This window comes from Poecile atricapillus, chromosome 15, assembly GCF_030490865.1.
Source record: "Poecile atricapillus isolate bPoeAtr1 chromosome 15, bPoeAtr1.hap1, whole genome shotgun sequence".
NCBI classification, from domain to species: domain Eukaryota; kingdom Metazoa; phylum Chordata; class Aves; order Passeriformes; family Paridae; genus Poecile; species Poecile atricapillus.
In genome coordinates this window covers 340,160-353,377 of record NC_081263.1, presented here as the reverse complement: position 1 = coordinate 353,377, position 13,218 = coordinate 340,160, and the positions used below count along the sequence as shown (strand labels likewise).

General features: G+C 41.6%; 1 protein-coding gene across 3 annotated transcripts in view; it reads left to right on the top strand.

The window, feature by feature from the left end:
• PREX1 (phosphatidylinositol-3,4,5-trisphosphate dependent Rac exchange factor 1) overlaps positions 1–13,218 on the top strand; it is a 123,626-nt gene that overhangs the window by 47,206 nt on the left and 63,202 nt on the right. For all 3 annotated transcript variants that reach the window (XM_058850526.1, XM_058850525.1, XM_058850524.1), the window contains exons 2-3: positions 7,405–7,476; positions 10,602–10,724. In XM_058850526.1, coding sequence (XP_058706509.1) covers positions 7,405–7,476; positions 10,602–10,724 — 195 coding nt within the window. The remainder of the gene's footprint in view (positions 1–7,404; positions 7,477–10,601; positions 10,725–13,218) is intronic.

Below are 13,218 nucleotides of genomic sequence, written 5' to 3'. Positions count from 1 at the left end.
CTCTTTTTAAATAGCCTCCTAAAGTAATTCATCCTCTAAGTTGCCTGCCCACTGCTCTGTTGTAGTGGGAACCTGGATCACTAACTCAGGGAAGGCTTCAGTTTTCAGGGGGTTCGAGTAGATGAGGTGAATCTTCATTTAAAGCCCAAGAGATTTGTTGACAGAAGCCATTTTGTGCTGGACCTCTGTCAAGAAGTTCCAAGAGAGAAGAAAACAGTTGGAATGTCTGAGCCCTTAAAGCACAGCTGAAAGCCCCAGTGCTGTGCAATGCCAGTGTTTTGTGATTGATTTGATGTTATAGACAGTGTGGTCATAACAGCATGAACGTTAAAATTCAGGGTTGGCTGAGGACAAATCAGATTTTTGGAATTATCTCAGGCATGTACTTCATGTTAGCAGTAGCTGTTTCTCTTATCTAGTATTTAAAAATAAATAATCAAGTTTATTTATTGAAATGTTTTATTCATACATGCACTTACATAATTTCAAATAACAGAATTTCTGAATATTTCATTTATTTCTATATTTCATTTAGTATTTGTCAGCATTCACCATATGTCAGACCAAGAATCGGGGAAGAAGTTTCAAATTGCCATGATTAGTGCTTAGTTAAAGTTTATTAAATTGCCAGTATGAGTGGTGGTTTTGTGATATGTATTTATTATTGTTTATTATTATTTGTATTAATGTATTTATTGCTTATGTATCTATACAATTACAAAAAATACCCAGTGAAAGTAAGCTTCAGGTCAAAGGATCTCTCCCTTGTGACATATTTGAATTTTGCAACCGAAGCTGCATTTATTTCCTGAGGGTCTTTCCAGTTTCACCTGAAATGGAATCTGCTTTTTTTTGTGAGTGGTCATGCAGTCTGCTGTGGGAAGAGATGGTGCCTCCTGTAACTCCTGTGCCTTTCTGTGTGTGAAATGATTGTGCAGCTTCTACAGCTCAGACTGCCTGAGCTGTTTGCAGAGAATGATTGATACTCCATGATGTGTGTGACTTTTTCTTTTTTTTTTTTTTCCTTTTTATTAATCATCTTGGTTAGCTAATAATTTAGTTCCTCTTCAGGGGATAGATTAAAAAAAAAGTACTAATAAGCTTTGAGGCTTTAAAGCCAGTTTGATACACAGGAAGCCTGAAAATAGGGCAATAAAAGATATTTCTGGTGCTATTTGCTCCTACTAAACACCTCTGTCTATCAGGCAAGTCCCTGTTCAGGTGTTTGCTGATGAATTAATTTGCCTGTAGGTCTCAGCTACAGCTACAATGTTTTTGCAGAGTTGCTCTCTCTCACAGCTGTGGCTCTATTGTTTAGGAGAATTTTAGTATAATGCACTCTCAGATGCTTAAGTTCTTCCTTCCTTCTCCAGACACTCATAATTTAAAATGTGTTTTTATAGAAATATTAATATAGCAGCCAGTAATTGGGCAGTGAGGGACTACTGGATTGCCAGTAAGAGATACAGTCATAGGCTCTTTAAAAGTAGTACAGTTGCTTCCGTATTGCTCCATTTTACATGTTTAATGCTAATAATGTCAAAGGAGTTGCATCTGATTTCCAATATTCTAACTTAACTTCACAACTGAAAAATCTGAGTCAGGCCCAGTATTCTACATTGTACGCTGGCATTTTCCCAGGACAGCAAGAGATGTTGGAAAACCAATCACCATATTTACTCAAGTATTACTTTATCTGTCTTTAAAACCCATCTGTCTCTAGGATGGACATGATTAGATGATGGTTAACAGTGCACAGCACTTCAGGCCGTGCCAGGAGCAGCAGAACTGGAGCAGGTTCCTCCCAGCTGAGGTGTCTTGATTCTCAGTTGGGTGGTGACCCAAGACTGTGAGCCGTCACTGCAGTCCTGCAGCCAGGTAGTTACAACTATGCTTGAAAGGAGATACTGGAAGATTGAAATAGCACTGTGCAGTCATTGTTATGGTACTTTGAGATTATTTATTGCATTCACTTTCAGACCTCAGTGCAGGTGAGAACTGCAGATGACATGTAGGATGGGGATGCAGGGTATTTGTTTCCTGTCATTTGTGTAGAGCTTTAGCTTATGAGCTGCATATCTGATAGAAAGCAAAAGAGCATGATCAGAATGACAAGGTTCAAAGCTAACAATTGAGTAACATGAGCAAGGATGCATCTGTTCTTGAAACAAACTTCAGCAAACACTCAGTTGAATTTGTCAGACTATTTCAGTAAAGCTGTGTTTCCACAGGACCTTCGAGCTGCTAAAGACAATGGGGCTTTTTGATATGGAGGCAAAGACTTCTAACAGCCAAATTTAGTGGCAACACTAATTCAATTGATGAAAAAAAGAGAAATTAAAATTGTGCTTGCAAGTTCTTGTTCATATGTATGGCCCCTGTGCTGTAGTTGCAAGGTGAAGATGATAGTGATGGTCAAATGCTGGAATTTATTGTTCATGTCACCTCTTAATTTGTCACTGTGAACACATTTTCTTGGAAACAAGATATCTACACTTGCAAGAGGCTTTAAGCAACTGATGGCACAAGTGTAAAACAATTTATTAATATTAACCCTGAAAATTCCAGGCTCATTTAGATCCCTGGACACTTGTTCTGAATCAGTCCTGATCACTGATGAGTTTAATGAAATAGTCTCACTTGTCTCTCAAGTGCAATGTGACATTGCATTCAGGTGTTCAGAAAACAGCTTTTACAGGATTTTGCTTTAAGTTGTTGCTTCTCCAGAAACTGGGACCAGTTGCCTCAGCGCTGTTTCTGTTCTCCTTTTCGTTTCCCTCAGGGGTAGGCACACTTTGCCTGCCTTGCTGTTCAGTAAGAAGTCTCTTGCTATTTCTGAATGTTTGAGGAAGTATCTGCCTTAAACATGAATTTTGTGAAGGGGCATGAGCAAACTGTCACTGCCTTGTCCCTAGTGTTATCTTGTGTTACTTCTGCTACATAGAAGATGGAAAATACTGTTTTTCCCTAATTAAGGCTACAAGCTGCGTTCAACAAGGCCCATATGAAAAGGATTTGAGAGAAGTCCCAGTTGCTTCATGTGTTTCATGCGTGCAACTTTTTCATGTGACAGCAACTAATTAACAAATTCTTTCCTTAAAACATACTCTGTGCTTTTGTGGTTTAGAGGTGCTGCAGAGACACTCAAAACAATGAGATTTCATTGAAACAGTGGATTGTGAGGAGCGTGAATGGAAGAGCAGAACACTTTCAAACAAAAAGGGCCATTAAAAAGTACTTATTTAATGGAATTAATTTTTATACTTAAATGTCACTCTAGATCTGTAATGTTTCTATTAATCTGTATTGGAAGGAACTTGTCCAACATGATGTGAAGCAGAAAGGACACATTTCACTCTGCTCATTCTAATTTGTCATAGATTTGCTTGAATCATGCAAGGTTTTTTAAGCCTGGAAGACAAACTATAAGTCGTGCTTATGCATGACATGAGGAGCATCAGCTGTGGCCTGCTGAGTTTGGGAATAGCAGATCTCTAGGACAACAAGTCACAGTGCACGAATAAACATTATGTTACCACAGCAGAATTTTAAACCAAAACAAGTCCTCTCTGGACTGTTTTCCTAATTCTGAGCACATTAAAATGGAAGATGAGACCTTTAAAATCTTTATCAGGAGAATGAAAACTGATCAGCCTGGTTTCCCATTTTTTCCCTGCCTTGTGCCATGACCTGTTCTTGTTCTGGATCCATGGGCTTGTCCAGTGCTTCTCTCTTCCTCTGCTGCCCATGCAGAGACCTCAGACCTGGCCCAGTATGAGCACGGTGGAGCACTGGCAGTGGCAGCAGTGCAGCTGGGGGATAAAGGAAGAGATGATGTGCTGTCAGCTGACTTCCATCTCTGCCCCTCATGAAATCCGTGAAATCGTCATTCTTAGAAGTCCTGACCAGGGTACAAGAAGATGGAAGGAAACAGAGCCTACTTTTGTTGCCCATTGGTCAGCTTCAGCTCTTCAGCAGTCTCGGTGATCTGCAGTTGGTTGTTGTTTCAGTAATCCCTGATAGTTTCAGAGAGGAGGAAACCAACAGCATGCCACAGTAGAGATTTCTGCTCTTGAGTGCAATGGAGAGGTGATTGTGATCATCCTACAGTGTCCTAGGAATGATTTTCAGAGTCCCCAGGTGGTACTTCCAAGATCTCCTAAGGAAGCCGACCCCCCATGCTTCCACATATCCCTGGAGGCTAGTTTCTACAGAGATTGAAGGTCTTGCAGGTGAAAAGAATTGTACTGTGGGGTCCCTATGAAAAATGCCAAGGACCAGACCCCTTGAATTTATATATGAGTTGTGTAGAGTATGAAGAGCTTGCAGCAACCAGAGAGAATTTGTCTCACAAACTTTGTAGGAGGTCAGACAAGCTTTTCCCCTTTCAACTACTTCCTGTCTTATAACAAAATATTTTGGAATATAAGTAAGATATAGGCACGGCAAGTTTTTCAATATTCATCCACCACCACCTTCTCTCTTTTGGCATCACTTCTGTCATGTCCTGGTCCAAATAACTCTGATTTTCCAGCTAAATCAATAGGTCTAATGAACTCCCTTCCCCCAAAAGAGTTGTACACTACTTGTATAATAGATCTTGGAGTCTGTATCACCAAGCGATTAGAGGGCTAGTGCTAGTAGAGATGAGCTCAGACCATAATAAAACAAGTAGCACAAAAAAAACACTGGAGATGTTTGGGGAATGCTGACCTGAATGTCAGAATAACATCTCTGGGAAAAGGATTGCTTTTTCCAAGCAGGAAGTGGTTTGGAAGAAAGTGGTGTTGCCATGTGAACGGGGCATGCAACATTATCTCCATGAACTGCTGTTTAATAGCTTGTGGTTTTCATACTTTTAGTTTGAATGACTGTGTTGCAAAAGATTCTTCTTGCACCTCAGTAGGTATTGGGGAAGTAGGAAAAATGGGGAACAAAACTTGATTGGCATCCACTACATTTTGATAATTTGAGGAGAATTTAATTTTGGAAATTAGACTATTAAATCTATAAAACCAAAATGTCTTGTAACTATCTTGTTTTACTATTACTGGAGAGACTGCTGTCCACTCACATCAAGGCAAATCAGGCTGTATGAGATTTGAGAGACTACAAAGTTGACTGTTTTCCTTCTAGGTCTTTCATCCTTCTTCCTCTCTCTGCTTCTATGCCTTTTTTTAATCTTTTGTTTGATTTTCCTCTCTTTTTTCCTCCCTTTCCTTTTCCACATCATGTGGTCTTTTCAGACAAACATCACAGATTAACACAGTCTCTGCTTTTTTATTGAGTGGCCTGTAACAGCTAATGTGATTGGCACTTCTTTATACAGCTCTCTGTTATTAGACCCTTCATACTGCGACTGATGTGCAGGTAACTATTAGTCACCAGTGGAGCTGCTAATTGTGTAGGTTAATTGATCATTTCAGTTGGGTTTGTTGTCTCCAAACAGGTTTGTGATTAAAGCGAGGAAAATCACTGCTGACTTCCCGTTAGCGAGTGAGTGACTCTAGAATGATGTGCCACTTTGTACAACTCAGATGCCTGGTTACTAATGCTCAGCTATCACACCCAACACGGGAGTGCAGCAGCTATTCTTCCTGTCATCAGTCATCGTGCTGAACACTTCATCTCACACAGTTCCCTGACTGCTGCTGAGCACTACAGTTCCTGGCCAGATTATTGGCAGGGTGGACTGGCTGCTCCTTACAAAATAACTCTTCTGCCACTGGCACATGTGTCCTGTTTCCTTTGATGCAGGAATCTATTCTTCACACTTCTTAGTCCCCACAAACTCCTCCAGGTTCTCCATATCTAGCTAGAATCTAGCCAAGATCTTCCTATTTAGCAGTAATAGAGGAACAATATGGTTATGGTCCCTGAAATTTGTTCAAAAGCAGGTTGAAAATCCAGGGCTAAAAACAAATGTAGGGTCTCTGTGCCTCATTAATTAATGTCTTTTTTACTGTTGCTTGTCCTTTAAAGTGTGAGTGGATGATGAGTGACAGAGATCCATGCCTAGGCTGGAACAGAGATGTGCCCCTTTTAGAGCTGAAAGTCAGTCAGATGAACATGTTCACTGTCTGCCAAGCAGAACACCAGAGATGAAGGCATTCCATAAGCTCCAAGTTTGGTTCAGTGGCATTGCTTCTGAACAGGTTGTAAGCTGCTGCTGATCCCAGCAGGCAAAAGGGAAAAAGCAAAAGCTGAGTATGCACCAGCTGACAGGACCTTGCTCAGGAATAGTTCGGTTTTAAAAGGCTTTTTATTATCAAGCTGTAACAAAGCTGCTTTGTGCCCTAAATAAACACATGACCGACTTCCCCTCACTCTCTCAGGTGAGTAAGAAAAGTTCTTTCAGTCTTATTCACTGCACTCTGCAGGGCTCACTCCTTTGTGTAGGAGGCAAGTTAGAAGCCACTGACAAGACAGAGAGGAAAGCCCTCTTCCCTTCTTTGTAGAGGTTATATAGTTTATTGCAGCAGATTCTGTCCTCACTGGCTACCCTTCAGTCCCTCCTGAAGGTATTTCCATCTCTGCTGATGCCTGTGGGTAGGAAAATTCTCTGCTCTCAGTTCACAGATGCCTTTTAGCCAATAATAGCTAAACCAGCAGAGTCTTGAGATGGAAATCCCATGCAGTATTCTTTTCTAAACCCTTCCCACTCAGTCAGATAGGTTTGTGGGTGTGTTCAGACTAAATGCAAGTAGGTCCTCCCAACTTCCAGTAGCCAGAGTTAGGCGTTTCAGGTTGATATTCAGATCACTGTTCATTTGTATCTGGCCTGGAGCTTATTATTGATTTGGCTGTTAAAGCCAGAGTTGTGCAGAGCTGAGGGAAGGGGAAACCTGACCTAAGTGCAAAGTTCCAGCATTGCTTCATCTGTTTTTAACCAACTGAAATAAAGTGAACAGGACAGTGTGTTGCAGACACTGTCTGGTGATTTCCCTTTCCCTTCCCTGTATAGTGAGACTGTTGAACTTGTCCCTAGCCCCAGCTCATGGCTCTGATGTGCCTCAGCTCCAGCAGTGTGACTGTCCCTTCCACACTGCCCTGGGGACAGAAGAGCTGCCTCCTGGGGACACAGGAAACCTTCAGAGTGACTGGACCGTGCTGTAGTCTACTGCTAGTAACAGATAATTAAAGCTAAAGTCTTCAACAAAGGGAAGATATTTATTGTCAGGCAAAGCCCAACAGCATTGTAGGAAATGTCTTTGGTAGTGCCTGCGTGCAGCCTGGACATCTATGGTGGGGAGTTCATGAATGTTTACATAAATGTTTTCATGAATTCTTTCAGTCTTGAAGGTAATCAGCCACACTGTGTTGATGGGAACCTAGAGGAAATAAAAGACTGAAATCAAAGTATTATCAAACTATTTGAACGTAAATCTTCTTTCATCTCTACAGGCATTTCTTCACCGGATCCGACAGAATGCAGTGGACAAAGCTGAGAAGTACATAACAGAGGAGAATGTTAAGGTATTTCTTCTGTCTTCCTTGTTTTCTTGGTAGGGAAAGTGATATGCAATGAAAGGCTGGATTCAGAGATATAAATATCAAACATCCTCTTGTCATATTGATGCTTATCATTAAGTTGGTTCCCTAAGGAAAGGAGCTCATGTTGACAGTTTATCTGTCAATCTGCTTGCCTATTCTTGTAGCTGTCATCTTCCAGTAATTTTTCATCTCACCAGCTAATTTTAGTAAAATTTGACAACAGTGTAGTGTTGTCAGCGATACTAACTTTTGGCAAGATTTGTGAAATGCTGAGTAGACTACAGAGGGGCCATTTCAGTGTCTTTGAGAGGAAAGGCAGGGAATCCACAGACCTTGTCTGTTTTGTTTGACAGTATTTGCTTAGCCAATTTGCATCTGCTGTTTTCTACTAATAGAAATTTGATAGGGCTTATGAGAAGGGGGCAGGAATTTTCCTTTGGGTTCTTGTGGAAAGGAATTTGGGTTTTTGTGGGAGGTCTACATATTGTGAGACTTTTGTGTGAGGAGGTTCCTGAAAGAATTTTGCGCTGTTTTGTCTCCTCCTTCCACCCTCCATCTCCCGCTATACCAAATAATTTGTCTCTCCTGCAGTTGAAAGATACTTGTTTTTTATTTCCCACTCCTTTCTCTCACCTCACTGATAGAGGCAGGAAAAGCAATGTGGAGTTGGGACTTCTGATAATCTGCTGCTGATATTGTGTGTCTTGAGTCACCAGAGAGCTGTGAGATGGCCAACAGTAGAAAAGACTGTTAAAAATGGTGTGGGATTATGTAAGGAGAAGCCTGACTTTACTCTCTTCATGTGGCAGAAATGCCTCAAGGAAAATACAGGGCACTCAGGCAGTCACTTACCTGGACAAAGAGAAAGTGCTTTTTCAGATAAGTTGGGTTATTGCTCCCAGTATAATTTTGCAGATTTCTCCTACAGCTGGTGTTAGGCACCAGAGATTTCAGTAATCTTTAGCCTCTGTAGCTCTCTCCAGAAAGGCCACATTGAGTCCTGTGTCAGGCCCAGATTTTACAAGTGTGCCAGTGACTAACAGCTGCAGCAACATGATAAAAAAAATTGGTTTGAATGTATTCACTGCCTCATGTGGAAATAACTCTCCTGATGTGTTACTGTTAGACTGTGCTCACAGCAGGCACTGCTGTCACTTCACTGATAGAGCAGTTTGAAGGCAGTACAACTTGAGGGCATGCACAGTGCTGGTAACTGGATGTGGTACAAGACCATGTGCAGTCAAGGTCTGTCTGCTGCCTTGATTTTCAAGTAGCTCTTACCTGCAAATTCTACTGCAAACAGAGCTTTACTGATCACCTCAGAATTCATTAGCTTGCACAGATATTCCTTGGATCAAAAACCACCCCTGAAGACTGCTCCTGAAGGATAAAATCATCCCTGACAGATGTTTTCCTCTTGCTTGTTAATCCCCTTCTGGTACAGCTTCCAGCAAAGCAATGCAGGCAAGGGCTACTGCATCATCACATCGCATCACATCACTTGCAGCCACATTTACACACACTCTTTCACACACTTTTCACACACTTGCAGGCTCACTTGAATTAGCATAAGAAGTTTTTAGGGAGCAATGAAAGGATCCTAGCTCCCTGGCCTTTTTTTGGGTTCAGAGCCAGTCAGTGCAAATTCAGTGTATTGGAATCTTTCAGCTTCTTGAGGCCTAGAAAGAAGCTCTGAGGCACAAGTGGGCATTAATGATGGTGCACAGCACCATATCTCAGAATTCCTGAAGGGGGAGGGAGGCAAAGACAAGGAAGATGCAACAGGCTCTGCTCTGGACATGCAGTCAGCTTGAAGGAGTTTAAGAGAAATACTCTGCCCATCCTTGTGAGTAATGGAAACATAGAGTTGAACCTGGCTGCCTGCAGAGCCTTGAATTCCTGATTTTGTCCACCCCTGCTAAACCAAAAAGAAATTGGTTTTAAACAAGGCATTGAGGTTTCAGTCCTAGCCTTAATAACTAGACTTAATTTACAGATTATTGTTTCTCTGAATTGCTGCCACATCACCAGCCACCAGGCTGACTCAGTGCTACAGCTGGTGAATAAATTCTACTGCATAAAGATGAAGAGTTTGGTGTTACGGTAAGGCATTTTGGGAAGTGTTTGGAGATGTTAGGCTTGATCACTTCCCACAGCAAATGGCAGGAAGATGAATGTTGGTTCTGTCAGGCTGCATACTTTAGGGTCACCTGCTCACTGAGCCAGATCTGGGAGCTTCTTCCGATGTGAAAGCTTGTTTGACTGCACTGCACGTCAGTCAGGCTGCCAGTACTGATGGCTGTCACCTCACATCAGGACTTCTGCCCCTCTCTAGGTAGCATTCCATCTCCTACATGTGGATTCACACTTTCTTTGCACATTTCGTATGAAAATGACCAAGATTTACAGTGTGTTTATAGCATCTTTCACCCTGGCGGTTTATTCCCCTTGGCACACATATATTCTAATCACAGGGATCATTTAACTGTCACCATAAGCTTTTAATACAAGGTTGAACGAGGGGCCTCTTCCCCTCTACATGTGCCTTTTGGTGTCACTGAGGTCAGTGAGAGGGAGCTCTAAATGCTGCTCTTGAGGTTTGTGAGAAATGTACGCGATTCTGTACTCTGGGCAGTGAAAGGCCGGATTCCATACAGCAGATTTTGTCTCCTATTTACAAGTGCACCCTTGTGTGTGATACCTTCAAGTCCCTTTCTTCCAGAAAGGGATTTCTAATACATGGGAAGGAAAGGCAAATTACTCCCTGCTTCTGTCTCCTGTGAAATGAGTTTGACATTGTGGCTCCATGTACCTGGCTGTTCTCATGAAAAATATTCTCAAGACTTAAAAGAGGTTGGTTGCATTTATCATGCTCTGGGGTCTGCAAAGATAACCTTAATTTACAGCAGGTACTTCAGTAGCAGTAAAGATTTTTATAGGGGGCTAGGAAAGGGGCAAATACAACATAGTTCATTCTTTACAAGACCTTGTCTGAGCTTTGGATCCTATTGTGGTAAGTCTAGAGCTCTACAGTATTTTGGTGTTACTAAGAAAAAAACTCTGTGATATATTGAAAAACTGGCAATGTTTTTCTCTTTATATTTCAGATCTTATTTTCAAACATTGAAGACATTCTTGGTGTTCACAAGGAGTTCCTGGCTGCTCTGGAATTCTGTTTGCAACCAGAACCCCAGTCTCAGCATGAACTGGGAAATGTTTTCTTAAAATTCGTAAGTACAATGAGTTAATGCAATCTGAAAATGGTTTCCTGTCATAAACTCTGGTCCCTTAGCAAACCCTAATCTCTAAGGCTTGTAGCAATACTATGACAATGTGTGTCTTGTATGAAAGTTGTGGGTAGGGTGGGAAAAAACTTGTGAATGAGGTTAGAATAATGGACATCGCATCAAACTGAGCTAAACAACAATGTATTTTTAGAAACTCTTTCCTTTTCTGTTGATTTTTTTTTCCTTTTTTTCCCACCCATCAAAAAAGCAGCACAATGTAAAGTGCCTCAGAAACAGAACAACTACAGGTGCTTGCCTGGTGCTGCAGGCAGGGGTGTGTGATGTGTCCCTGCTCAGCAGCCCTGCAGCACACCAGGGTCATGGGTGGCAGCAGCCACTCGCTGCGGGCCCCGGCGGGGCTGGGGAGCTTTCATCAGCACACGCTCTCGCCATTTCACCCAGGGAAACAGTGGGCAACATTTCTTTGGGCAGGGTTCTGTTGATGAAATATGCTTAGAAGTAGTGCTGGAACACCCTCAGTGTTGCCTTTTCATTATCATCAAATCACAGTGAGTCCTGTGGGGAGCTTGCAGTGAGGAAGTGGCATAAGGCCTCTGAATCTTGAATGTACTGGTGTATCTGCTGTTGTGATTACCTGGCAGGGTCATTCCTGGTCCTGATTATGAATCCAGTACTTGTCAGCAGCCAGATGTTAGCACAGGTGCTTTTCTTTAGAAACTCAGAGTTTTAAAAACTTAAAAATTTGGTGAATAACTTGAGAATTCTTAAAGCACTGTTTTATCCAGACACTGCATTTTTTTAGTGGAGCATGTTTTCTCCAAATTTCTGTGTATTGTATATCCTTGTGGCAATTCCCAGCTTCACCATCTGATGGAGTTCCATCGGACTGCAGTGCTTGGATCCTCTTTATGAGATCTGTGTATCCTTAATGTCCGCTAGTCTACGTGGACCTGACTCCTCCTGGTCTGTCTTGGCCTAGAAGAGCCTTGCTCGGCAATGGTCCACCAGCCTTCAGAAGCAGAACACTGCTTTTATAGAATCATGGAATCATCAAGGTTGGAAAAGACCTTGAGGACCATCAAGTCTCACATCAACCCAGCACCACCACCATGTTCACCATTAAACCATTGGTTGAAGTGCCACACTGACACCTTTTTTGAATACATCAAGGGATGGTAGTTATGGGCCCAATATTGTCCCAAGGACCTCTAGTTCATAAGGATTCAAGTCTTGAGTAACACCTAAAGCAAGCAAGCAGATTTTGCAAGAATTCCAAAAAAGAAATTAATGCACATTGTCTTTTTGAAGTATTTTAAGAGATAATGAGATGTGCTTACTCTGGTATTCAGGTGTGAAAAATTGTTTTCCTTCAGAAGACAGACGTTGTCTGCCCTACTGTACTCCATGTGGTCGGGTGATCAGGAGTTCATTGTCTGATGGTAGATGCCAGAGTTTATTCTGGAGCAGGGATTCAGTGTGACTGTAAGAGATGGTAAAGAACATCGGTGAATATTCATTCCAAATCCAGTGTACAGCCTTAAACAAAAACAGCATGTGGGACTTGTCTTGAGTGTCAGAGAGAAGACCTGCACTGACTGTGGAGTGACCACACCTCTGAGCACAGGCTCACTTTTGCAGGGCAGGAAAGGGTGTGATTGTGTGTGGAGCAGAAGGGCAAAGAATTGTCAGAGCCTTTGTTTCTGATATTGCCATATTGCTAGAGATTTGGGGATGTAATAGCTAGAAACTTGTTCTAGGGAAATGTGTGTTATGCTCATTTTTTGGAGCAGTGTTGCATGAGTGATCAATTTTACTGTCTAAGTCATCAGGGATATAGTTTTGTTGAGAATTGTGTGTTCTGTTTAGGTTTTTGATGTTGAAAACATTGGTTTCAGCCTGCTTTGAAACAAGAAAATGCCATGCCTTCTTAAAAATATGTCCAAATAAAATGTTGCAGTTTTCCAAATATCTTATTTACTTTTTTCTAGTCAAAACTGTTTTAAATTTGCACTGATTTGTGGGCCATACTAATGGATCCAAAATAACTTATTTGGAGAATAAACTGTTGGTTAAAGACTAACCAAACTGAGAACAGTACAGACTTACTTCTGTTACCAAAACAGAAGGTCTAGCTGTGTATCCAGCAGATTTGCTGAGTAAGAAAGTGCCTTTTTTATCTGGTCACATCTCTGACCATAATTGCACTTTTAACCTAGAGCAACTGCAGGTTCAGAATTCCTGGGCTAACGTCTGTAATTACGTAACTGATAATTTCCTCACCAGGCTATGGGAGAGCCCAGGACTGAGTATCACCCAGAGAGGAAATGAAACACTTCAGACACTGAATAATTTTAAGCATAGTTCTCATATTTGTGGGTCGCCAGCATGGGGTATAGCTGGGAAAGATTTGAGGAAAGCACTCTGGTGTGTGTATAATTATTGCACTGTCTTGAGCTTTAACAAAAGGATTTTGCTG